The sequence below is a fragment of the Ranitomeya variabilis genome, chromosome 2 (assembly GCF_051348905.1).
Source record: "Ranitomeya variabilis isolate aRanVar5 chromosome 2, aRanVar5.hap1, whole genome shotgun sequence".
In the NCBI taxonomy this organism is placed as follows: domain Eukaryota; kingdom Metazoa; phylum Chordata; class Amphibia; order Anura; family Dendrobatidae; genus Ranitomeya; species Ranitomeya variabilis.
The window spans coordinates 357116853-357143321 of NC_135233.1; the positions used below are offsets into that span (position 1 = coordinate 357116853).

The 26469-nt window shown below is 43.1% G+C and overlaps 3 protein-coding genes across 8 annotated transcripts in view; all 3 read right to left on the minus strand.

Moving 5' to 3' along the window:
* Positions 1-12841, minus strand: LOC143805889 (cytochrome P450 2G1-like). 2 transcript variants are annotated; one of them, XM_077285635.1, is made up of 10 exons: positions 12699-12841; positions 10471-10663; positions 7695-7857; positions 6672-6821; positions 5254-5414; positions 4939-5115; positions 4711-4852; positions 2288-2475; positions 1894-2035; positions 1-1283 (listed from the first exon to the last, which is right to left on the minus strand). In XM_077285635.1, exons 2-10 carry the CDS (start codon positions 10648-10650, stop codon positions 1102-1104), a joined length of 1485 nt encoding a protein of 494 aa, XP_077141750.1. In that variant the 5' UTR covers positions 10651-10663; positions 12699-12841; the 3' UTR covers positions 1-1101. The 2 variants fall into 2 exon arrangements, with proteins under 2 accessions (XP_077141750.1, XP_077141749.1); XM_077285634.1 differs by lacking the exon at positions 12699-12841 and having other exon boundaries at positions 10471-11002.
* Positions 12823-24554, minus strand: LOC143805894 (uncharacterized). Of its 4 annotated transcripts, none has more exons than XM_077285643.1 (7): positions 24417-24554; positions 20680-21426; positions 18288-18326; positions 17661-17726; positions 17497-17569; positions 17215-17274; positions 12823-12905 (listed from the first exon to the last, which is right to left on the minus strand). In XM_077285643.1, the coding sequence occupies exons 2-7, from the start codon at positions 21107-21109 to the stop codon at positions 12851-12853; spliced, it is 723 nt and encodes a 240-aa protein (XP_077141758.1). In that variant the 5' UTR covers positions 21110-21426; positions 24417-24554; the 3' UTR covers positions 12823-12850. The 4 variants fall into 4 exon arrangements, 2 of the variants coding, with proteins under 2 accessions (XP_077141758.1, XP_077141759.1); XR_013221350.1 differs by lacking the exon at positions 12823-12905 and adding an exon at positions 16793-17103 and having other exon boundaries at positions 17215-17404; XM_077285644.1 differs by lacking the exon at positions 12823-12905 and adding an exon at positions 16793-17103.
* Positions 24057-26469, minus strand: part of LOC143805892 (cytochrome P450 2C8-like) — a 37100-nt gene continuing 34687 nt past the window's right edge. For both annotated transcript variants that reach the window (XM_077285639.1, XM_077285640.1), the window contains one exon: positions 24057-25310. In XM_077285639.1, coding sequence (XP_077141754.1) covers positions 25129-25310 — 182 coding nt within the window. In that variant the 3' untranslated portion in view covers positions 24057-25128. The remainder of the gene's footprint in view (positions 25311-26469) is intronic.

A 26469-nucleotide genomic window follows, 5' to 3' on the forward strand; every position in this document is an offset into this window, starting at 1 on the left:
TATAGACGACAGTTGTATTTTATTTTATGCTTAATAATTCACATTTTATATGTACCACGTGTTATATTCAACAATCTTGGATGCAAAATGTTTGTAACATTACTTATTTTGTTGTTAATAAACAAATTTAAAAAAAAAATATGGAATCAATGATTGGATGGTGCGGTTGGATCCATCAGTTTTATTAAATCACTCACCAACAATCATATTAGTTTGTCCTTATATCCAGAGATGTATTAAAGTTCTATACAAACTTCAGGTTGTACAGAAGCATATCATTAAAGGTCAGGTATGGCCTCATCATTCCTCCAATTCTGTACAGAGATTTTTAACAGAATCAGACAGAAAACCATTTTCTGTTAGATTTTATAGAGAGAAACAATACTGTGCTTATAAAGGTGAACCTCTGTTAGGCCATGTTCTCACGCTCAGTATTTGGTCAGTATTTTACGTAAGTATTTATAAGCACAAAAAAAAGGAGTGTGTGACAAATACAGACATTGTGCTCATGTTTCTATTATACTTTTCCAGTGATTGTTCCACTCCTGGTTTTGGCTTACAACTACTGATGTAAAATACTGACCACATACTGAACATGTGAACATACTCTTATTATGGCACTCGAAAGAATCAGTAAATCACTAAATGAAGGCTGTGAAGCACAGAAAAGTGCCATCTAGAGCTGGTCAGATCGATTGAAATTCACCAGCTTCATCGAATTTTCCCTCAAAATTCCGATTTGCGATGAAAAAAATCTACCGTAAGTCGCAATACTGAAAAATTACTGTATGTGTGTATCACTGTCGAATTCTCCTCTGCGTGTAATGAATCACAGAGTTTTTGAGTTTGCGGGGACCTGCAAAATTCAAGAAATTTGTTGTGAAGTAGATCAATCCGCTAATCTGTGTTGCTACCACGTGTGTTACCTTTGCTTACACCGAAATAACACACAACAATGGGTCATGCTGTAAACTTTTAACATAGATTTTTTTTTTTTAATGAAAAACCTATATCATTTTATAACAAACATCCCTTAACCTCTATTTAATACAATGGTTAGTGGAAAAGCAAATAAGGAAAGGTTTCCTAGGAACATGTCCTTCATCTGGGGATCACATACATCTGGTAGGTTCTTGGTAGCATTCCATTTTTATTTGGTTCTGGGGTGATTTCAATATCCTTAGCATCTACTACTGATTTTAGGTTATATCTTTGTAATATGGTGGTAAGATAGAGAAATATTTCCATCCGTGCCAGACTTTCTCCAATGCAACTTCTTTTGCCTGTGGAAAGGGGATACATAAATGACATGTAGCCAATCTGAAAGTTATGTAATATTATGTAATATACTGATATATGTCTTAAAGACCTGAACCTCACAGCAATAATTTGCATTAGAAAGTATAATACTCCTGATAGGCTATTACTCAGGGTGGAGAAAACTTACATTGTGATACTTGCCCCAGTTGCAGCTCGCTCCAGCTCAAAGGCTTTGATGCTTAAAGAGAATACGTCAGGGCAAGATGATTTGCTAAACTATGCAATTGTTATGTAGGGCAATTTAACCCAACAATAATAATACCTTTCAACCTAAAATTCATTGGACCTGTGCCAAATATGACTTAGAGTTTGTCGACCCATCTCTACCTCCATCTCCTTTTGACAAAGCTGGTTTCAGCTGAGTGAGCACTGTCTTGAGTGAGCGCTGCTGAAATCCTGCACATCAGCGCTATCAATCACAGAGAACCAATAGTACTTTGACCACCACTGTTATACACTTTTCATTTAACTATTTGATTATTCCCGACAATCAATATCATTGTGATGATTAAATTGGGAAAGCATGATGAACAATGGAATATTCACTTATGGAACAATAATCATAAACATTACCTAACGAGAAAGGTACAAACGCCTCGTTCTTCCTGAAGCTGCCATCATCATTCAGGAAGTTTGTGGGATCAAATTTTTCCGGGTTCTTAAAACATTTGTGATCTTTCAATACAGATGACAACATAGGAAAAATGATGATGTCCTGCAAAGATGGATAACAGAACATGAATTTTGCATCCCAAATAAAAGAACAATTGAACAACTGTCAACACCAGAATCGTATAGGGTTTCCGTTCATGGGATGTTCTTTTTACTGTCAATTTACTTTGACCTTCATAAAACACTTTTCTTTGGATTTAAGTCAGACCCATGGCAAATATAAAATCAAAGTTGATAGAAAATGTCACATACATCCCACACCTCACGCTGTGCTCGCAGATCTTTTGATTCTGACCTTGGGAAGGTGGTATCCTCGGAATGTTGTCTCCTCAACTGTTGACCGTATCACTCCCAGTGGTGTGATGTCCGCACACCTGAGAGTTTCATGTATAAAGGCATCAGTGTAAGGCATCTGGACTCGATCTTCTACAGAAGAACATTGATTTTGGCCAATCACACGATCGATCTCCTCATGAATCTTACCTTTATGTGCACATATTATAATTATTAGATTAAAGAGTTAACCAAGATTTTAAAAATTTCCTTAACCTAATATTGCCATGACATATTTATTATTGTGAAGCATCGTAGGATAATAGTGCAAACTATTTAGGAAATAAACAGAAATTATTAATTTACAAAATTCAAGATCCAGTGTTTCATTGTTCTGGGGTCAACAAATACAAAAAAATTCCTGTTGGTTTGAGATCTCATAGAGCATTTTCCATGGTATATGGCAATTGAATACAATATCTACTTGGAATCCAGGATTTCTATGTTAACAGTCTTATTATCCAAGATGATTAATAAGTAGTGTTGAGCATTCCGATGCTGCAAGTATCGGGTATCGGCCGATACTTGCTGTATCGGAATTCCGATACCGGGATTCCGATACTCTTGTGGTATCGGGTATCGGGTATCGCAACAACATTAATGTTAAAATGTGTAAAAGAGAGAATTAAAATAAAAAATATCGCTATACTCACCTGTCCGACGCAGCCGGGACTTCAGCGAGGGAACCGGCAGCGTTGTTTGTTTAAAATTCGCGCTATTACTTGGTTACGTGAATTCCCGGCTTGTGATTGGTCAGGTCGGCCACGTTGCCGGGACGCGGACCAATCACAGCAAGCCGTGACGAAATTACGTCACGGCTTGCTGTGATTGGTCCGCGTCCCGGCAATATGGCCGCCCTGACCAATCACAAGCCGTGACGTCACGGGAGGCTGGACACGCGCCCATTTTAAAATGAGCGCGTCCAGCCTCCCGGCTTGTGATTGGTTGACCGCGGCGCAACCAATCACAAGCCGTGACGTCACGGGAGGCTGGACACGCGCCCATTTTAAAGTGAGCGCGTGTCCAGCCTCCCGTGACGTCACGGCTTGTGATTGGTCAGGGCGGCCATATTGCCGGGACGCGGACCAATCACAGCAAGCCGTGACGTAATTTTGTCACGGCTTGCTGTGATTGGTCCGCGTCCCGGCAACATGGCCGACCTGACCAATCACAAGCCGGGAATTCACGTAACCAAGTAATAGCGCGAATTTTAAACAAACAACGCTGCCGGTTCCCTCGCTGAAGTCCCGGCTGCGTCGGAGAGGTGAGTATAGCGATATTTTTTATTTTAATTCTTTCTTTTACACATTTATATGGTTCCCAGGGCCTGAAGGAGAGTTTCCTCTCCTTCAGACCCTGGGAACCATCAGGAATACCGTCCGATACATGAGTCCCATTGACTTGTATTGGTATCGGGTATCGGTATCGGATTGGATCCGATATTTTGCCGGTATCGGCCGATACTTTCCGATACCGATACTTTCAAGTATCGGACGGTATCGCTCAACACTATTAATAAGAGGTTAAACAAAATTCCCTCAGCTTTTGCATTCTACAAATAGAGGCTCCAATGAAAGTTTAACTAAAATAGATGCAAGATTATTGGAAGAGCTAAAAATCTAAAGTTTGGGACCATAAAGAAAATAATTTAGGACGTATATTTTTTGCTTTTTTTTTAAACCACATGAGTTTAATTTATTAAATTCCTACTTGTTTCAAGGGTCCCACACTTAAGAGTAAATTGATCATAAAATGTCACACTCGTGGAACCCTTAGCCGTTTATGGAGGGAAAACCCTGAAGCATGTGACTCATTTTTCTGTAGCCCCACCACAAAGAAAATGTGGCTGTACACAATGGCTATTCCAATCAATGGATAGTGCAATGACAGTGTACTCTGTTGCTGGCTTATCCCTTCTGATCAGAACTGACATGAGAGAGCATTGTCAGTGCACAGTGACAAGATCCTACTGAGCATACATCAAAACTGACAGCCAGCGCATGCTCATTAGAGCAGGGACCAGCCTAGCCCCTGAAATGGACGCCGCTGATGACTACTCATTTGAGTACCCCAGCAAGCAATGAATGAAGCATCAAACAGGAAGTAGTAGGAAGAAAAAAAAGAAGTTAGAGTAGTGAGGGAGGGATAGGAATTTTTTGATTAAAGTATATTTGAAAAAATATTGGACTACAACATTAAATAGATCGAGACTTAGGGGTAAAATAGAACAAAGTTTGATAGCACCCATTTAATGCTGGACATGACAGGTCCTACAGGGTATGAGACAGTCCTATCAAGACTACCTATCTTCTCGCAGCATAAAATCAGCAATATTCACAAAAGCTTTAACAGCCCTCTGTTAAGATACTATGAAGAGGTGCTCACCTTCCACTTCTGGGTATTTGAGCAGATAGAGTAAACCATATCTCAGGACTGTACTTGTTGTATCCGTGCCAGCAAAAAAGAGGTCCATGACAGTGCCAAATAAATTATCAGAGTGGAATTCAGTTTTCGGATTGTTCTTCTCCTGCAAGGTCACAGAGTGTTTATAATTATCAGTCTTTCGTTGGCATTGTAGTTGGTCACTTTTTTAAATATTATTAAATATATTACCTCCTCCATCTTTATTAGGAAGAAGTCAATGAAATCCCGAGGACAATTTGGGTCAAATGTTGCTTTGTGACTTTTCAAGGACTCAAAGACGAAGACTTTCAGTTTCTCAATATGTGTGAATATCTTTTGGTGGGGTCCGGGAACAATGCTGAAAATCTTGGGAAAGACACTGAGAAGCTGAAAAAAAGGGGTGAAACAGGAGCGTCAGTAAGTTTATTCTGAATAACTAGCATTTCTCATGTTAGATATTTTGTAGTTCTTTGCTACGGTAGAGCACAGAGACGTTACCAAGAGTGTTGTCAAATATTAACTTACCATTCCCCAAGTGGAAGACATAAGAAGAACCATTTCTTTTAATAACGATACAAGTGTCTTAAATTTGACATCTTCATAGTCAAAACGTTCTCCAAACACAATGGAACAGATAACATTGGAGACAGCCAGGGTCAGCATATGAGTTGGGTCAAAGGAGGTGCCTGCAAGGAGATTGCCATATGTTTTGAATCAATGACCAAGGAATGTAGAGGTGTTCCTCCTTACCCTGACCTTTCGTTTGACATATACTGAGAGGTGTTGCACAAGATAGCCAGCATTAAAAAAAAATAAAACAATCTCAATATACTCGGTCATGGAATGTCTGTGATTTATGTATTACCATTCTGAGGTGGTGATGTGGAGTGCAGCAAATCAAGTATTTTTGTAGCATGTTATGATATGGTGTTAAACGTCATGATATATGAAATACATTAACCTTATATTTTTGGTCCCAGTCTTTGTTGCAAGTTCATAAAGACAGCATCTTCCAATAACAGCGGCATGTGGAGCTGAGCTCTTAACCATTTAAATGCTGCTGTTAATCTCTGACATAATCACAATAATGAGGTAGATGGATTCATCTGGCATCTGCTGGTGGTGTCCATCTTTAGGCATCCTTTTAGTTCACAAAAATGGTGGCCTAAAAATATGGGATTATGTCAGAACAGAGGCCAGACATTACAAATTGACTTAGTCTGCTATATTATAGTGAATGGTTCCATCGGAGTTTATTTGATTATTCTTCTTCAAATTTCGATAAAAAGAAAAAACTAAAAAACAAACATAATTATTTAGCATTGAGCACAGGTTAAATATGAAATGAACCTTAAAAGCAATCAAAAAATGCTGTGTTCTCCAAAATGCTACCAATAAAAATGTCAACTAAATTCGTAAAAAAAAATCTCCACTCAGGTCCATCATCTGTTGACAGAAAAATAGGGGGTTTCCACATCAGATGTATTTCAAAAGTTCTGGAATTTGGGTTTCATTCCGAAAAAAAAAAAAAACAAGCTAAATCTGAGCTTCCAAATCTAAATGTCTCTCTCCCATTGTAGTTTCCAAAACTGGGTCACTTAGGATTGTGCATTCTATTCTGTCACCTCAGGGGGCTCTGCTAATGGCGTCCACAATCTGCTGAAATAAAATCGACATTCCGATAGCCAAATTCCTTTCTGAGCACTGCCATATGCCCAAACAGTAGTGTAAAACTACATACGGTGTGTTTGGTAGAAAGTGCATCATAACAAATTATAAAAATGAAAAATTTTGGGCTGAGACAGTATTTAAGTCGAACAATTTAATTTTTCTTTTTCACCATTTTACTGTCGAAGGAAAAAAGTTTCGGCTCTTGGAAAAAGGGGTTAAAAACAATCACTAACATGATCTCACAAGCTTATTTCTAAATTTTGTAGGCTCACCTCCAGTTTTCTCAATCTCTTCTATCAGGTAACGCGCTTCCTCTTGTAAACGTTCTTCAATGCTTCTCTTCCCCATTCCAAAATTTCTAAGAGTGGTAAGGGTAAACCTGCGTAACTGTTTCCATCTCTCACCGTTGGTGAATGCCACTCCTGAGATTATAAAATTGTTGTAATTAATAACAAAAAAATGTGCTGTTTTAAATTTAATAACCATGTTCTAATATTATGGGGGATTTTTTTTTTTTCATAAAATTTCATATATCTTTTTAAGAGATATGTGAAAATTTGAATTTCTTTAAAATTTCCTGAAATCTTGTGGATTTAGGCAAAATCAAATTTTGATCTATTTACTTTTAATTTTCTCCACCCAACCTCCCTCTCAAAAAAATTGGAAATTGGCTTCCATTTTTCTGAATTTTAAGAGCTAAAAATGGGTTAAAAAAATATACTTGACTGACCTTGGTCCTCCCTATACCTGGCTTATCACTGCTGCTCCCCACCTGTCCCTGCATCAGTTCCTCTTCCATCTTATTAATCTTTTGTTGTGCTGCTCATGTCATTGTCTCACATTGTTCCCCTTGTGACACAGGGGAGCTTGGTCAGCATAAGCCAAAGTGCCCACTGAAAGGCCAGCAGATAAAAGAAGAAAAAAATAGGAGCTGACTGTAGGTCCGGGCAGGCAAAAGAGTAGTGGCAACAGGATAGTTGTGGGGAGGGCTAAAGAGAGGAGTATATGATTTTTGTTTTTTTAACCTCCTTCCTGTAGATTTAAGTCATACCGAATTTATTCAATGTGAGTTGAATATCCCCACAGAATTGAGAAAATTTGACAATATTGAATTTGAGAATCACTCAACATTTTAGCAGTTTTTTCTTTTTGATACAGTGCTGTAAATCCCTAGCACATTTATAGATTCGATATAGAAATTCCAGGCTGTATAATATTTTTCAATTAGGCAAACCCTTATACTGTGATTTGGTTACTCAAAATCCAATTATCTCTCTGGAAGATCAGTCACTCACCGCAGTCATTGGTGAGTATATTAGACATTTCAAAATGTCCTCGTCCGCTGAACATATTTCCATTGTCTACCAAAGCTTCTTTCACACAATCATGGCCAACAAGGACCACTGCAGGCAAGTGGGCTAGGTAGATGGTGAACACTGGACCATAGGTCTCACTGAGCTGGAAGAGACAAAATAAAAGTGATTATATTCAAATCTACTATATACCAAATTAGCCAGTTCAAGACTTGGCAATATCTTCAGTTCAAGTCCAGGCCAAATTGTTTTTTCGTACATGTGGTTTTAAAATAGTCTTATCTTCTGGAGCATTCTACTCCTGTCTCCTGATCTGGACAGAGTACTCTCCCATGCTGTTGGCTGATACAGATTTTCATCTGCAATATGGGAAAAGTACAGAGGGACTGAAGCTTGCTGGATCAAGCAATGTGACGCTTGCTGGCTGTAAACGATAGAACGTCTGCAAATTTCAGTGAGCAGTAAATTGTAAAAGGGCACAGTAATGCAAGCACTATCCTACAACATCCATCTACCAAGATGAGAATAAACTTAATAAAGTCTAGATAGAAGGATTGCTGGTTGTGACATAGGAGCAGGCCAGGTTCTGCTGTACGTTATTTACTGAGAATGACATTTCCAGTTTGAACAATCTCTCCAAAGTGCCACCAAGCACCAGGGAATAAAAAGCGAATACACAAGGTCAAAGGAGTGCTGAAGATCAAGAGATAAAGAAAATGATATACTTTATTCCACTATGCATTTCAATGGACAACGTCGTCTTCATCAGGTGGCAAAGTCACCTGATAAAGACGGCGTTGTCCGTTGAAACTAGTAGTGGAATTAAGTATATCATTTTTTTATCTATGGATCTTCAGCGCTGCTTTGACCATGTGTATTCACTTTTTATCCACTATTTTGCCCATCTGAGGGTACATGGCTGGAGCTGCAGCAGATTCACCACCCCAATCAACTAACCATTGCTTCGGGCCGATTTACAGCGCTCTTTCGAGACCGCTATCTCATTCCTCTTTATACCAAGCACTAGGGGTCTCTCTTCTGTTTTATTTGATGTCCAATGCTGCCTATTTTCAGTGTAATTCGCAACACAAAGAACATTTTTTTTTATTTTGAAAAATTGGATTTTCTATTTTGTTTGCATTTCTAAAGCACTTGTAAACATTTTTTTTAAATATATTTTTGCATTGCATATTAATTCCCCAAGGGGACTTGAACATGCTATTCTTTTATCACATAAATTACAACATGACCTACTTATGTAGTGCAGAATATTATCTAGCCTGTCAGTGTTAAGGCAGGTGCAGACAAGCGTGTAAGGCTACATTCACATTTGCGTTGTGCGCCGCAGCGTTGGCGCCGCAACGCACAACGCAAACAAAAACGCAGCAAAACGCATGCACAACGCTGCGTTTTGCGCCGCATGCGTCCTTTTTTTGATTGATTTTGGACGCAGCAAAAATGCAACTTGCTGCATCCTCTGCGCCCGGACGCGTGCGCCGCAGTGACGCATGCGGCGCAAAACGCAAGTGCGACGCATGTCCATGCGCCCCCATGTTAAATATAGGGGCGCATGACGCATGCGGCGACGCTGCGGCGCCCGACGCTGCGGCGCAGACCGCAAATGTGAACGTAGACTTAGAGATCGTGCAGACTGCAGATGAGTGTATTTGCTGTCTGACTGCAATCCGACAAAAAATAGAATTGCACTTGGACCTATGTTTTTCTGTTGCCTCACAGAATAGAGAAGATGGAGACATTTTTTTCTCCATCTTCTACTCAGCGAAGAGAATCAGATCACATTATTCTGACACTATGATAAAACTCTGATCAGAGTGTGATTTGCATAATCAGCCCAATTCTCTTGGATGAGCAAATGTACAGCAGTCTGCACCTGCCCTAACTTATTGTGCGTCAATTAGTGATATTATGGGTACAGTATACTGTCACACTCTGCAACTTTCCAACGATCACGACCAGCGATACGACCTGGCCGTGATCGTTGGAAAGTCGTTGTGTGGTCGCTGGAGAGCTGTCACACAGACCGCTCTCCAGCGACCAACGATGCCGAGGTCTCGGGTAACCAGGGTAAACATCGGGTTACTAAGCGCAGGGCCGCGCTTAGTAACCCGATGTTTACCGTGGTTACCATCGTAAAAGTAAAAAAAAAAAAAACGTACATACTCACATTCCGGTGTCCTTCAGGTCCCTTGCCGTCTGCTTTCCGCACTGACTGAGTGCCGCCGTAAAGTGAAAGCAGATCACAGCGGTGACGTCACCGCTGTGCTCTGCTCCGGCCGGCAGTCAGTCAGAGCGGGAAGCAGACGGCAAGGGACCTGATGGACACCGGAATGTGAGTATGTACGGTTTGTTTGTTTTTACTTTTACGCTGGTAACCACGGTAAACATCGGGTTACTAAGCGCGGCCCTGCGCTTAGTAACCCGATGTTTACCCTGGTTACAAGCGAACGCATCGCTGGATCGCTGTCACACACAACGATCCAGCGATGACAGCGGGAGATCCAGTGACGAAAGAAAGTTCCAAACGATCTGCTAATACGTACGATTCTCAGCAGGGTCCCTGATCGCTGCTCCGTGTCAGACACAGCGATATCGTATGGATATCGCTGGAACGTCACGGATCGTACCGTCGTAGCGACCAAAGTGCCACTGTGTGACAGTACCCTTAGTATGATGACATAAAAATGCAGGACATGTTGTACAAACAGTGTAAAATATTTTTGGGGAACTCAAGACTCACCTTCATCAGAGACTGGGGCATTTCTTTAGTGCTCACATGCAGCATGGTGCCCAGTAAGGGCAGTGGTGGTGGTCCAGGGGGCAATTTTTTCTTTTTTAAGTTCCTCCTCCAAGTGAAGAAATATAGAATAAGGCTGATCAAGACGACGAGGAGAAGAGTCCCGGATACTCCTAGCTCCATTGTAGCCTGTAATCTGTGTTCAGGGAGAGGCACTTCAATATACAACATGTAACCTTTACACTTTCTGTCACACTAAGGAGCTCAGCAGATGGACAAGAGTTTTTGTCTCTCCCTGGAAGGGCAGGATGCAGCTCAGCAGTGAACTAATAAGATGAGCGAGATGTGGAGTGCACCTAAACATATTATCTCTCCTTGTGGAACAAAAGGTCTTAATATTAAATTACATCTATCACTAATAAAAATACATCTGCATATAGTCAAATCATTGTTACTCACATATCCTAACTCTGCATCTTCCCCACCAGCCTTTCCTCTACTCGCACGCTCATCTTATTACCATGGTAAGGCTGGTTTCACACTTGAGTAGGGCAGAGCTGCAGAGGGCTGCGTAGTTCCTCCGTGAAGCCCCGCCCACTGCTGCACCTCTTCCACTCAGCTCCGCCTACATCTGCATGCGTCCTGCGTACCGTACCTATCTTTAACATTGGGTATGCAGACCATGCGAATGTATGCGGTTGCCTGCAAGTGCGTGGTTTTGACGCTGTGCTGAACTGCGCCGAACGCAACATGTTGCATTCTGTTGCAGTTGGCGCAGCACCGAAATGACGCATGCAGAGGCAACTGCATACAATACGCATGCCGACGCAGGTGGGGCTGAATGGAAGAAGTGCTGCAGTGGGCGGGGCTTCACAGAGGAACTACGCAGCCCTCTGCAGCTCTGCCCTATGCAAGTGTGAAACCAGCCTAACTCAGGTGCACCTCCAATATAACAAGCTTAGGTCCTCTTAGGCCATCTCAGGCAGTGACAAGCCTCCTGAGTGTTTAGGTGGTTCAATATGCTCAGCATTACACTAACATCACTCTGAAATATGCTTTTACTTTGTGTCTTCTGACAAACTGTGCTCAGCCTGTGATCGCTCCTGCACCTAGTGCCAAGTATGTCTTCAGCATAGGTGCTTGTCCACATTACAAGTATGCATATTTTCCCTGTATTGCATTGTGTACAGAGTCTACCGATGTCGGCAATACACAGACAGTCACTACAGCAGACATTAAAGCTTCTTTTGCTGCACTTCCCTGGACTACAACTTCCAGCAAACTTTGCTCCTCTTTACCTCATAGAGAGATGTGTGTGAACCTCCATTACAGACTGGTGAGAGTCTGATCTTGGAGAGTAGAAATCAAAGGCACAGAGTAAGTGCTAATCATCCACATGTTCCGTGTATGAGGGGAGAAGATAACCCTACAGACCAGCTGGGTCACCAGGAGATGTCCACAGCCACCTGGCTTATCTAAGGGAATGAGTCCCCTGTTCCCCAAGCATATGGATCTTAAGATCCAAGCTAGATCCTTTCCTGACCCCAGACCGTCCACTGCTGGGATTTGTCGTTCAACTGTTGAGGAGTTAATAAGAAAACTGTTGAGGAGATATTGCTAGGACTTGTGGGTCTACTGCTAAGAGGATCATGAGAGAACTGTTACCAGAGGAATTTTGCTTGGGTAGTGACATTAAAGTGCATTAAACACAGCAAAAAAGGGCAGCAGTATTTCGCAGGCCAGGTCATAGAACTAATGATGCTGGATGCAGTAAAGATGGCGGCAACACGGGTGCAATATACTAATGAGACAACCGCTCACAACCTACCAGTTCATGGAGGGGGTGATTGCTTAGTATTAAAATTGCACCCAAACAAGGCTTTTATAGGGGGCTGGTTGCACATGGGAAGTGCACAGGGTTTGTTAGTGATGCCCAAAGTATTACATTAGGTGGACTGCCTACTCTAAAGCCATGTTCTCATGTTTAGTATTTGGTCATTTTTTTACCTCAGTATTTGCAAGTCAAAATCAGGAGAGGAACAATCAGAGGAAAAGTATAATAGAAACACATCACCACGTCTGTATTTTTCACCCACTCCTGGTTTTGGCTGATAACATACTGATGTAAAATACTGACCAAATGCAAAACGTGGCCTTATGCCAGGAAAAGGATTTCCAAAACAGTAGTTTCTGAAAGAGAAGAAGGAAGCATGCAGAGAGCTTGGACTCACCAGGTTCTCCTTGCTCCTTCAGGTGCAACTGGAAGAAGTAGCGTCAGCTGCGGAGGTAAAGGGTTAATCGGTGCAGGCGATGGCTGCAGTACACTGGGCGAGACGCTCTTGTTTTGTGTCTGTCGCCCTCCCCATCTGAGCAGGAAGTAACATCATACACTTGCGTTCAGGGCTGTTCCTCGCAGCTCTGCTACAAAAGGATTTTGTCTACAGTATATGCAACAGTGAAAGGAAAACCATTTAAATGACATTCTAAACGTTCTACATTTTGCAAATTTTTCTTTAGTTTTACTGAATTTTTCGATAAGGCTTTCTTTAACTACGGCTTTCTGTAGGATTTTCCTTTAATCATTTAGATTTTCATGCGTGTTTTGTGGCATTCAGCCATTTGACTTAGGGCCCCTTCACACTGTGCAATCAAAGTCTGAACGAGCGTTCGATTTGTGACGTTTATCCGTCCTCGTTCCGAGGTTGCAAAGTGTGACATGGCGTTACGATTTGCGACGCAGCCCAGCATCGTACGATGTGAAAGAAAGAGCAGAACTTTCTTTCGTCGTAAATGTCTCGCTGTGGCGGTCGAAATCGTAGTATGTGACGGCGGTCATACGAGCTCGTAATGCGACTACGTGGGTTGGGCTTCCGCATACCTGTCTCCTGATTGGGCGTGACGTTTTAGCACGCCCATGCTGGTAATACGTCACGCTCGGAGTCGTAGGACTATGGCGGTGTGAAGGGTAGCGTACGATTGCGACGCGTGACGTTCACATCGCAACTACGTCAGAAAAAGCGTTAACATCGTAGAGTGTGACCGCTGGCTACGAGCTCGTACTGCGATGTCGAATATGACGCAAATGCGTCGTAATCGTAGCAGAATCGACCAGTGTGAAGGGGCCCTTACAGCTAATATCTGCCACAAGGGGGAGAAAATACCATAACAAATGGAAGTTATCACAATTTTTAAAGTGAGTTTACCTTGTGGCTATGTTGCCTTTCTTTGCTCTAAATTTATTAAAGTGTTTGTTCAATTTAGTTCATGTTTAGATATTGCACTTCTGTTTCGATTTTTGTTTTCTAATTTTACTCCACATTGCTAGCGGAGTGAGAATTGTGAGAATTTTTTTGTGACAAAAAAAATATGCCTTTTTGCTATTTTTGGGCTACTCTTGACATTTTTAAAAAGCAGGTGTAATCTGAGCATGATTAGCTACACAAATAATATTTAACCCAGATTTATAAAATGTGAGTTTTTAGTTTAATAGACAAAACCTAAGACAGAAACAAAATAAGCATGTACCCTGTTGTCAGTAAACAGTAATAGTGCATAAAAATAATGTAGGATAATTAGTAAACACTGTTTTTGATCAAAAAAGTGTAAAAACCATCCCACAACAACAAGGTGTACCCAAATCGGGACGACCCTATACTATCTCTAAAATCAGGATGATTCTATACTCTTAGCGCTGAATCACTAAAGGCCCCGTCTCACATAGCGAGATCGCTAGCGAGATCGCTGCTGAGTCACAAGTTTTGTGACGCAACAGCGACCTCAGTAGCGATCTCGCTATGTGTGACACGTACCAGCGATCAGGCCCCTGCTGTGAGATCGCTGGTCGTGTCAGAATGGCCTGGGCCGTTTTTTGATCATTGAGGTCCCGCTGACATCGCTGAATCGGTGTGTGTGACACCGATCCAGCGATGTCTTCACTGGTAACCAGGGTAAACATCGGGTTACTAAGCGCAGGGCCGCGCTTAGTAACCCAATGTTTACCCTGGTTACCAGCGTAAATGTAAAAAAAAAACAAACAGTACATACTCACCATCTGATGTCCGTCAGGTCCCTTGCCGTCTGCTTCCCACACTGACTGAGCACCGGAAAGTGAAAGTGAAAGTACAGCACAGCGGTGACGTCACCGCTGCGCTCTGCTCTCACTGTACGGCGGCACTCAGTCAGAGCAGGAAGCAGACGGCAAGGGACCTGACGGACATCAGATGGTGAGTATGTACTGTTTGGTTTTTTTTACATTTACGCTGGTAACCAGGGTAAACATCGGGTTACTAAGCGCGGCCCTGCGCTTAGTAACCCGATGTTTACCCTGGTTACCCGGGTGCTGCAGGGGGACTTCGGCATCGTTGAAGACAGTTTCAACGATGCCGAAGTCGTTCCCCTGATTGTTGGTCACTGGAGAGAGCTGTCTGTGTGACAGCTCCCCAGCGACCACACAGCGATCAGCATCGTTGTCTGTATCGCTGCAGCGTCGCTGTGTGTGACGGGGCCTTAAGTTGAACACATGGGTCAAACATGGTATGTGTGTGAGCTTGTCAAACTTTACAGCTGCCACCAGGTTATGGCCTTTATCACACATGACCATGCCTGTTTGTAGGTCCAGTGGCAAGAGCTACAGATGTGTCTGATATGTTTTTCCTTTCAATCACTCTGACGGGGTGTGCAGTTTGTCTCCTAGACAAATTAGCTTCACCAGAGCCGGTTGATGCTTCACTGAGGCAGCGCTGCAGAGCTTCTTCTGGTTGATGTGGACTTCATGCTCTGAGATAACACATGAGAGGGAGGATGAGGAGGAGCAGGAGGGGTTACAGAAACTGGTGCAGAAGGTGGAGGAATCCCTGACAGAAGTAGGGCCAGCAATCCTCAGAGTCGGTAGCACATGTGCAGTGCCAGGGTGTGACTCGGCCCCAGCCTCCACAATGTTCAGTCAGTTTGGTGTCCGTGAAATGTAGCATCCCTAGCCACCAGTGCTGGTCCACATATCGTTCGATAAGTGGATAATCCCAGTAAGAGTGTTGGTAAGGGCATGGATGATGCTCCTGGACATATGCTGGTACAAGGCTGAAATGCAATACCAGGAGAAATCATGGCAGTAGGGGACAGAGTACCGAGGCACAGCTGCTGCCATGAGTTGGCGGAAATCCTCCATACCCTCATACGCTATTAGCACATGAGCATGTTCGGATAACACCTTCTCCTAGCACGTTCTCTGATCACTATATGCTACTAGATAGCAATTTAAACATGTTTCATTGCAATTAACTATATATATATATATATATATATATATATATATGTATATATATTTCAATATTTATTTATATGTTGATTGTCTTCTTTTTTGCTATGTATGACATATGTAATTTTAGAGAATACAACACTACTATTCCCTATCTCCATGTTTTTTTTCTGTGAACTTTAACTGTTGCACACCTCCCCATCAATTTTAATATTTTTAAACTCTATGTATTAATTAAAATTATAACTTTTAATAAATAGTTTTAATGTATTTGTGGTTATTCACTTCATTGGTAGTTTATTTGAGTTCAAGTATCTAAAGCAAAACAAAAAAAAAAGAAAAGATCTGGAGTACAAGTTTGTATACATGTAATGTTGTATAGAAGCATGTTCACACTAGCCATTAAAACTGACAAAACCCAAGATAGCAACAGAATGAACAAAAATTCACCTGTAGGTACTGTAAGTAAAAAACAATAACGCATATAAATAACATAGGTTACTTAGTAAACATTGTTTCTGATTAAAAAAAAGAAAGTATTTTCCAGTGCATGGAAAAGTCAGGAATCACTGCTGACCGATTAATCATTGTTTGAACAGCTATCTAAGCTGTGTGGGGGGGGCTTACGTCTCAATATATAACTACTACAATCACAGTCTGTAGGGTGGAATGTGGAAGTAACATTGTGCCTTAATGCTGTTTGGGACATGAAAATGTCCATTGAGTTGGATGTGTGGGAAAAGGTTAAGCGCGGCGTGGTGCTAAAACCAGATCTGCTCAACCACAGAGGTGTAACTAACATCTGGCCTTGTTGAGGTTGTAGATCATCATTGCTGCCACACAGAATATTAATCCAGTGGGATGTAAAAGACAGGTACTTTTCCTTGCTATAATTGCTGTTCCACACATTGATGATTTAGTGTGCTTGGTTGCCTACTAAGAATTTTACAGAGCTGCCCACGCTTTCCTCCATGTGCCAATACAAAGCCAGAACGGCTCGCTTTGAGAAATAAACACTAACTTGTCCTGGACTGAACTACACTAACAATGATTAACTGCTAAGCAAAAAAATACTTGGCACTCAGGAGATTTTATTCGCAAGGCAAGAAATTCATTTTATTCGGTGCATCCAGTTCAAAATTTTAAACGTTTTCGGTCTAATCCAAGACCTTCATCAGAAACAGTTTTGAATACTGAAATACTGTACATGTACAAAGGAACAAAAAAGGGTTCTTTAGACAAAATCCATGATGCACAGTACAAATATAGACATGATACATTCTGCTCAATGAAATACATCATTTGTTTGGGTGACAAACAACAACCGTTGCGGTCTGAGCGAATCCGGCCTGGTGTTCCGTGAGCTCAGGAGATACTAAGAACTGTGGACGTGTTTAAGAAAAATTGTAGTGAAGTGAACGTATCCAAGTTTTGCCAAAGGGTTATCAAAAAAAAGGATTGAAAATTGATTAATAAACCCCCCAAAAGGATACAGGTTACGAGGTGACCTCCCCAGGAGCGGGGTCATGTGGCTACAGTGCACAGTGAGCTGCCTAAAAAGAAGATAAACACATGAATACATGAGATAATGCCATGGTGCAGGTGTCATGCAAAGCGGCTGGGCATGAGGCCCTGTTGAATATACCGTGATGACCATCAGTCTAATGTGTGACCACCAGGAGCCTGCATATACAGATAGTATGCATGTCAGTATAGCCACATAATGTATAGCGTATAACCAGGGTAATATGTCCCCCAAGGATCTAAACTAATACCTGGAGACCACAATATGTGTGTATGGACCCACACAGGTGTCAGCGTCAGAAGGAGACCGGGAGAGGATAACGCCTAAGAAACATAATAGAGATGCATATCATGATGCAAAATATAGACTCATAAGCCCAGAACAGCAATACTTCCCTGGTGCCATGTCCGGTACCTTGATCAGTATGAAAGTAAGGGGAAAAAGCTGCAGAGAGGCGAGTTGCTCGCAGAGGTAGTAGCACTGTGGAGGGAAATACAAGCGATAGACAAACAGACCAAGGAAGGTGCCAGGAGAGGGGGCGGGGGCGAACGCTGCTAATAAAGAGCGCTGCTGTACCTGGGACCTTAGAAGACACTGGCGCCGTGATGCAGGGGCCGCGCTGCTCCCGAGACTGCTGGCAGATGGCGGCACTTCCGGGTTTAAGTGCGCGCCATCAATAGGTCACCTGGCCCATCGCGTCATAGGGTCACATGACCGGAGGAGCCGCACGTGCGCAGAGGGGGTGCCGAGATCCGGGAAGGATTGGGCAGAATTGTGGAGATGGCGGCGTCTGCGCACAGAGATTAGGGAGCAGGCCAACTGTGTCTATGGGGACAGAGGCTGCGTGTAGAGAAAGACACATCGCGCAGGACGGGCTAGTTGAAGTGTGGACCAGGCTGAGGACACCTATACCGGACAAAGAGCCCAGTGGCAGTGGCAACCATGAAAATTAAACCAGGTCCCTGAATGGTGGTCACACTAACAATATAGAGATAAAGTTAACACTCTATATTATAATGGCATTAAATACGGATACTGTACCATGTGAAGTGCTCAGTGCAAGGGGTGCAATTAACGGTTCTGTGAAGGAACAAAGGAGAACAAAACAGTTAAAACCAAGACATTATTAGTCCAATAAGGTCAAAATACAACATCAATAGATTATTACACGTATACAGTGTGTTACAAAAAAGCTGAGACGTCATAGTCCCTGTTTAATCTCTTAGGTTCTAGAGTCTGTAGCGTATAAATCCAGTATGCTTCCGGCCTTTGGAGCATCCTGATGTGGTTTTGGCCCCTTCTAGGGATGTCCACCTGTTCTAAAACCTGGAAACGGAGTTGGGCAATGCTATGATTTTTTTCAGAAAAATGGTATGGAAGGGGGAGGTGCGTTTTATTGCATCGAATAGTAGATTTATGTTGGGCCACTCTCTCCCTCACTGTCTGTGTGGTCTCCCCTACGTATGCCAGACCGCATGGGCATTTGATAACATAGACCACGTACGTGGACTCACAGTTAAAAAAAACCTTTAATGGGGATGGCTTTGCTGGTTTGGGGGTGGAAGACCGAGGGGCCCTTCTGTACATTGCTACTGCAGACAGTTTAGGCAGGGGAATGTACCTCGTCTCTGAGTTTGTAAAAAGGTTTGCTTAGGGACCGTAGTGCTTGAACCAACATCTGCATTGACCAATCTATCCTTGAGGTTTCTAGCTCGCTTAAAGCATGACAGGAAGGGCACTTTGAATTCTGGAACGTTAGGGTAACTTTTTGTTAAGATATTCCAGTGTCTCCTTATGGTAGACTGTACAAGGCCAGAGAAAGGGTGAAAAGTGGAAACAAAGGGGATTCTCTTTTGGCTATCATTGGGTTTACTCCTTGATAAGTTCCGTTTGGCCTCCATCAGGATCCCCTGTGGGTAGCCCCTATCGGTGAATTTTTGCTCCATCTCAATGAGTCTTGTTTCTCTGATATTTTTATCGGAGACAATCCTGTCAACCCTATGAAATTGTGATTTGGGAATGGAGTTCTTAATGGAGGGTGGGTGGCAGCTAGTAAAGTGTAAGAGGCCATTACGATCTGTTGGTTTAGTAAATAAGTCGATTGACAAATGACCCTCCCTCTCCTTGTAAATTAAGGTGTCTAGAAAGCTAATCCTGGACATGTCATGCTGCATGGAAAATCCAAGTTCGGGCCAGATGCTATTGATGTGTTGGTCAAACAACAGGAGTGAATCGATTGGACCGTCCCAGACGCAGAATATATCGTCGATATACCTCCGCCAAACCCTGCAGTGGGTTATGAACAAGGGATGATTGTACACGTAGTCATTTTCAAAGGCCGCCATATATGCTACGGCATACGGAGGCGCTACGTTCGCGCCCATTGCTGTGCCTTGTAGTTGGGCATAGAAAGTGTCCTGAAACATAAAGCAGTTTTCTCTAAGTACCAGGCCCAACAGGTCGGCACAGAAATGGCGGATTTTGATGTCAATTTTGTTATCACTCAGGAGTCTGTCCGTAGCTGCTAAGCCTTTCTCATGAACTATCGACGTGTACAAGCTGTTGACATCCCACGTAATCAGGAAGGAGGAGGGGGATATAGGGCCCAGAGATCTAATGACTTGAATGAAGTCATTGGTATCTAGCAAAAAAGAGCGAGTGGTTTTAACTAGTGGCGTTAAGATTTTTTCCAGCACCATTGATAGTGGTGACAGGACCGAGTCGGTCAGGGAAACGATGGGCCGGCCAGGAGGTTTGACTAATCTTTTATGTATTCTAGGCAAAACATAAAATATAGGGGTGATGGGGTCCCTTTTGATGAGGAAATCTCTCATTTTATTATCAATAGTGCCTGCTTGAAAGTGAAAATCAATAACCGGTGCAATTTTCTGTACCAATTGATTCAAAGGGTTATGTGGTATTATTTTGTACATCATTGTGTCCCCTAGTTGTCTATACACCTCCTCAAGATAATCAGTCCTATCCATGACTACCGTCGCCCCACCCTTATCCGCTGGTTTAATTATCAACGACTAGTCTCAGAGTTTCTCTGAAGGTGAGAGATTGGTCTGGAACTGGAACTTCCCCTGCTCCATTTCCCGAGTCAATGTGTGAATATCTCTCTCTACAAGGGAAACAAAAGTTTCCACTGGAGGGTTGGAACGTGGTGGCATGTAGAGACTGTGGGTCCGAAGCCCCAGGTTGTGGAGTTCAAGTAAGGTCTTGTCCTGCCTTGAGGGATTCAAAGCAGGAGGTTGTGCTGAGAAATGGACATGTAGTCTGAGGTTACGGTAAAACCTCTGTAGGTCCATGCTGAGTTCAAATGAGTTGAACTTGTACATAGGGCAAAACGATAAGCCCTTTTGAAGTATGGCCAGTTGATGCGTGTCCAAATTTTTTGAGGAAATGTTGACTACTAGTGGGAGGTCTTTACCTGAGAGCGTGTTGCCATCTGGTTTCTGGGTTCCCCGGTGGCATTGGCGCCCCCACCTCGTTTTCCCTTTTGGCGGCCGCGGTTGTTCCCTAAAAAAGAAGAAGAGCTTGAGGTACCGGGCCTGCTGTCGATGGAACCAGAAGAGCTTAGTGAGCTGTGTCGCCTGGTGGAATGCCGAGAATCCCGCCACTGGTAGACTCGGGTCTGTAAATAATCCTCGGTGTCCCGTAGAAACTTTGATCTTTTCCTCTTTTCTACCTCTAATCTGTGCGATCGTAATTGTTCTTGATTTTTTGTCTTGAGCTCCTGGAACTCCTCCTGGGGCATAGTGCTGGTCAGTTGGCTTTCGATAGCATTTATTTGGGTGTTCACCGTATCCAGGTTTTTTTGAAGATAAGAAAGGGTTAAGGTCATAAGGTCCGCCGAGCATTTGTTCAGAATGTGTTCAAACTTTGTGCAGTACTCTGTCTTCCCTGAAGAAGGTCGGTTGTAGAGGGACCCGTAGGCCCCGTGGGATCCTCTGGACTCGGAGGTAATCAGCTATCGTAACGATGTGCAATTCTAAGTTAACCGCTCTTCTGGACTCACGTTCCAAGTCGCGGTTCTTGAGTTCTTTAGTAGGAATTTGAAGAAAATCGCTAGGTGCGGTTACTTTTGAAAGGATATCCGCCACTTCTGTTGCGTTGAAGGAGAAGGTCTCATTCGACATCGTCCGAGGTGCTCGTGTAAGGATTCAATGATTAACTGCTAGTTTGAAGAAGAAAACAAATAATGGTTGCGGCATTTGCACTGCATAACTATAAAACAAACTAGAAAAAAATAATAAGTTGTTCGGAATTGTCACTTGAAGTGGACACTGTGATTTTTAACTGCAGCACTGACAGCCACAGCTCCCTGCCGATTTCTCTCAAAGTTTTTTCAATATAAATTTCTTATAATTAAATCCATACAATTCTCTTCTCATACACAATCTATCTGTATTCCATGTACCATATGACCTACACACATTCCCCAGAAAAAAAAAGGCAGCAGCATCTCCTAGTTGAGCTCTTGCATGGGCTGTGAGGTGTTGGTGACCTCTAAAGTCAAACATGATGTGCACTTCTATAGGCCGAGATGCCTGAACTACATTATCAGCCAAGCCCATGGTCATGATATCCTTCTTATCTGTCTTGCGTTATCTGGAACATGACAATGGCTATTTTAGGTGATTTCAATGAAGCTAATCAAGAATTATACAGATTTGCTAACTTTTCTGAATTAAAAAAACGCTCTGAAACTGACTTGCAGAGTGAAATCAATTTGCTCATCCCTAATTATTATTTACTAGATAGTGGCCCAAATCTAACGCATCTGGTATTCTAGAATATGTATGTATGTATGTATGTATGTATGTATGTATGTATGTATGTATGTATGTATGTATGTTGCGCTGTGAGTGGGGGTTAAATTTCGTGCCAATATCGCCGATTGGTGGCGGTCGACCAATCAGCGAAGCGTGGTTCAAATCCCGCGCCAATTCGCGGGCAGACTGTGCCTGTCGCTGATTGGTTGCAGGATGTTGGGGGTTTGGGGTGCAGGATGTCAGGGGTTCGGGGTGCAGGATGTCGGAGGGTTTGGGCAGCCTGTAGTGCAGTTTGAGGCGCCACCTTCTTCCAGCCTGCAGGGGTCGCTGTGCTATGAAGGCGTCCTTTCCTCGCCATCAGTCCTGGAAGCCTGTGATCCCGGCCCGGCCTGGCTGTGCTGTGTGTGGTCGCCCCTCTCCTCCTGCGAGCAGCCTCCCACCACCTGAGCTCCAGACCCCTCGCCGCCATGCCGGGCCCGCAGGCCGGGAGCAGAGCTCGTGCGTACGCCGACGTGAACCCGAATTGGGGGTAACCGGGGGCGCAGGGGTCCGGGATGGGGCGACACATTGCCTTACCGGGGGGCGCTGACTGGAGGAGAGTATGGAGGGGGCACTGACTGGAGGGGAGTAGGGAGGGGCCAATTTGCGGCCGGACTATACCTGTCAATAATTGGTCGCGGCCATCCGGGATTTCCGTTACAGACAAACAGACGCGTAGACCCTTAGATGATTACATATAGAGATATATATACACATACAGGCTGTGCAGCTACATGGACATATATGGAATATAGCTTTATCTGACCGCGTAGTATACTGTACAACACAGCGCACACAGTAGTATACAGCACAGCCCACACAGTAGTATACAGCACAGCCCACATCTCTCCCCCCCTCCCCCTCCGAGAATGGCCCCACAGTCCAGTAAAAAAAAACACATTCCTCACCTCTCCTCGTGCCCCCGCTGCTCCTTGCTCCTGTCTCGGCGGCTGCCGCTGCACTGCCTGGGACACAGTGAGTGCGCGATTATGTCATTGTGCACCCGCAGTGTCAGAGGCAGAGCAGGGAATGATGGGAGAGGGAGCGTCAAGTGACGCTCTCTCCTCCATTATTGATTTTAACTGTACTGGCAGACGCCGGTATAGTTCAATGCGGCGGGGGAGTCGGGTCCCCGGCTCCCTCTCCCCGGAGCCCTGGTTCCCACGCCACAGCTCTCTGCACACGCAGGACTCCGGGTGCCCGCACACAATAGGTCGTCACAGGCTGCCATCTTCGCAGCCCCTCTGCCCTCCACTCTTAGCTCTCTCCCGGTCCCCGGCTTCCTCCCCGCCACCCTCGCTCACCCGGGCCGGTACACGCACTGTTCAGACGCCTCCACGTTCCCTCCTGGCCGGTGCACTCTCCCGCTCCTCTGTCCTGTACACTGGCAGTGATGGTGGAGACCACACCCCTTACCGGAAATCCCACATTGCTGATTGGTCGTGGCCAGCCACATCCAATCAGCGACGCGGGATTTCCATTGCAAGCATACAGACAGAAATGGACTTTTAAAATACTGTTAATTCCAGGGTTTTGTACTGTACATCAACGTTAAATGGGCTCACACACAAGATAATAAGCAGTTACAATTAACATCAACAAAAAAGTCAGAAACTGGCACAGCGGTAAAGAGGACCCTGCCCTGACAAGGCTTACAACCTACAAAATATGGTGGAAAAGACAATGTATAAGGGGGTTAAACCCAGCTCTGGTGGTAGCAGAATTAGTGACGGTTGAAGGCTTTTCAGGTTGCGCTTGGAGGCTTCAATCATGGAGAACAACATTAGAGAATATGCCGAGGTAGCATTTTCCCAAAAAATGGGGGATTCATGGGAAAGATCTAAGAGTAGATTGTGTGATGAGCAGACAACAGTAAGGCAAACTTGATTATTTAAAATATGTCCACTGTAAATCTATCAATGGCACTTCAAACAACACAAGAAAACACTGGTTCTGGTATGAAGATAATCATACGTAATGAGGAAGAGATCCATTAAATTGCAACACAAGAAATCTATATTTAGAAATTCTACTAAAAACATTATTAAAAATCACAGAGTTCCTAGTCAGGGGACTCCATACTAACCAGAATAATAAAGGCTAAATTGCTATATGAATATCGAAGAACATTCAGTAAGAATAGAAAGCTAATAAAATCAGCATCAAATGATCTTCCCCATAATTATAAAAAATGGGTCAGAGAGTGCATCAAAGCATATGCACAAAGAAAAACCTATAGCAATAAAACAATGCCAAACAAACCTGCTGTCAATATAATATACACAAAATCACTTAAAGTAATGATGTGGATGCATAAATAAATACTAGAAAATAGCTGTGATGTTACTAATACCTTCCGTAATATGGTAAGTCTACTGAGATTGTATCCAGGAAAAAGCCTGGATAGAGAGGCGTCCACCTCACCCAGACATGTGTTTAGCCTCTTGCTTCTTCTGAGGGCATCCAGAAACATGACAATGGCTATTTCAGGCAATTTGTATGAAACAAATGAAGACTTATACAGATTCGCAAACTTTTCGGAGTTAAAAAATGCTCTGAAACGGATTCTTGCAGAATGAAATCAATTTGCTAATCCCTAATTATTTTTTATTTATATTAAAGCGCTATTAATTCCAGGGTGTTGTACTGTGCATGAACATGAAATGGGTTCACACGCACAAAATATAAAAAAGTGGTTACAATTAAAGTGAAATAAAAGTCACAACCTGGCTCAGAGGTAAAGAGGACAAGGCTTACAACGTATAAGGTATTGTAGAAAAGAATATATAAGGGGGTTGAAAAGTGGTAGTTGGGTGGCAGCAGAATTATTGACGGTTGTAGGCTTTTCAGGTTGCATTTGGAGGCTTCAATCATGGAAAACAATGTTACAGAATGTGCCGAGGTAGCAATTTCCCCCCAAAATGGGGGATTGATGGGAAAGATCTTGGAGAGGTTGTGTGATGAGCAGACAAAAGTAGGGCAAGGAAGGAAGGAGATCTTGTAATTTGTTTGAGTGGTTAACCAACCAAAAAAATAAAACAAAAAACTTTCTAGTAGCTCTTCCATCATCTGGGGATCACATACATCTGGTAGGTCCTTGGTATTACTCCATTTTTATTTGGTTCTGGGGTGATTTCAATATCTTCTTTGTCTATTACTGATTTCAGGTTAAATTTCTGCAATATGGTGGTAAAAAAGAGGAATATTTCCATCCGTGCCAGACCTTCTCCGATGCAACTTCTTTTGCCTGTAGTAAAGGGGTACCAAGTAACGATAATGAGAAAATGTGACATTTGTTGACATGTACCAAAGCAAAACGAGATCACAACTTTCATAAGACCTGGACACAAGTATTAATAATTTATATTGTAAAGTGCGATACTTGTGATGAGATTTATCATCTTTTGAGTTTGCTCCTAAAACAGTGTGAGATAAGACATTTGCCCCAACTGTATTACAAGACTTTTTACTCTTTATTTTTGTTTTACAGAGAAAAAATAATTTAAAGGGAACCTGTCACCTGAATTTGGCGGGACCGGTTTTCAGTCATATGGGCGGAGTTTTCGGGTGTTTCATTCACCCTTTCCTTACCCGCTGGCTGCATGCTGGCTGCAATATTGGATTGAAGTTCATTCTCTGTCCTCCGTAGTACACGCCTGCGCAAGGCAATCTTGCCTTGCACACGCGCAGTATGCTTTGCCCAACTGCGGGCAAAGCCGAAAAGCATTAGTGTGCATGCGCCGGCGCACTATGTCCCGGAACACAGCAAAATACTTCCGGGACATAGTGCGCCAGCGCATGCGCCCTAATGCTTTTCGGCTTTGCCCGCAGTTGGGCAAAGCATTCTGCGCGTGTGCAAGGCAAGATTGCCTTGCGCAGGCGTGTACTACGGAGGACAGAGAATGAACTTCAATCCAATATTGCGGCCAGCATGCAGCCAGCGGGTAAGGAAAGGGTGAATCAAACACCCGAAAACTCCGCCCATATGACTGAAAAGCGGTCCCACCAAATTCAGGTGACAGGTTCCCTTTAAGGATCAAGTCATCGCACAGAGATTTCATATAAGTTTTGAAAAGTTCCCATGAGGAAACATAACTGAACATTGAAAATACTCCCTTTATCATAACTACAAACTTCTGTCATGGTTTTCACTACTGTGTCCTTTCCGATGCCCTCTACATTCCAGTTTACACTGCCTTGCCTCTTCCACCAGTTTCTATTGTTTAGATTTCACTCATCTTCTAGTGGCTTCATATTGGCTGCACTGCTAGTAGATTCCATCTAAATCTATATAGTTCTTAAACAGGCAAGTACACATTAGTCAAGGTAAGCAGTGTGGCAGCCACTTTTAGTTGGATCCCGTAACATCTACTACCCATTTGTTACCCCATTGAGGTCCAACCTGG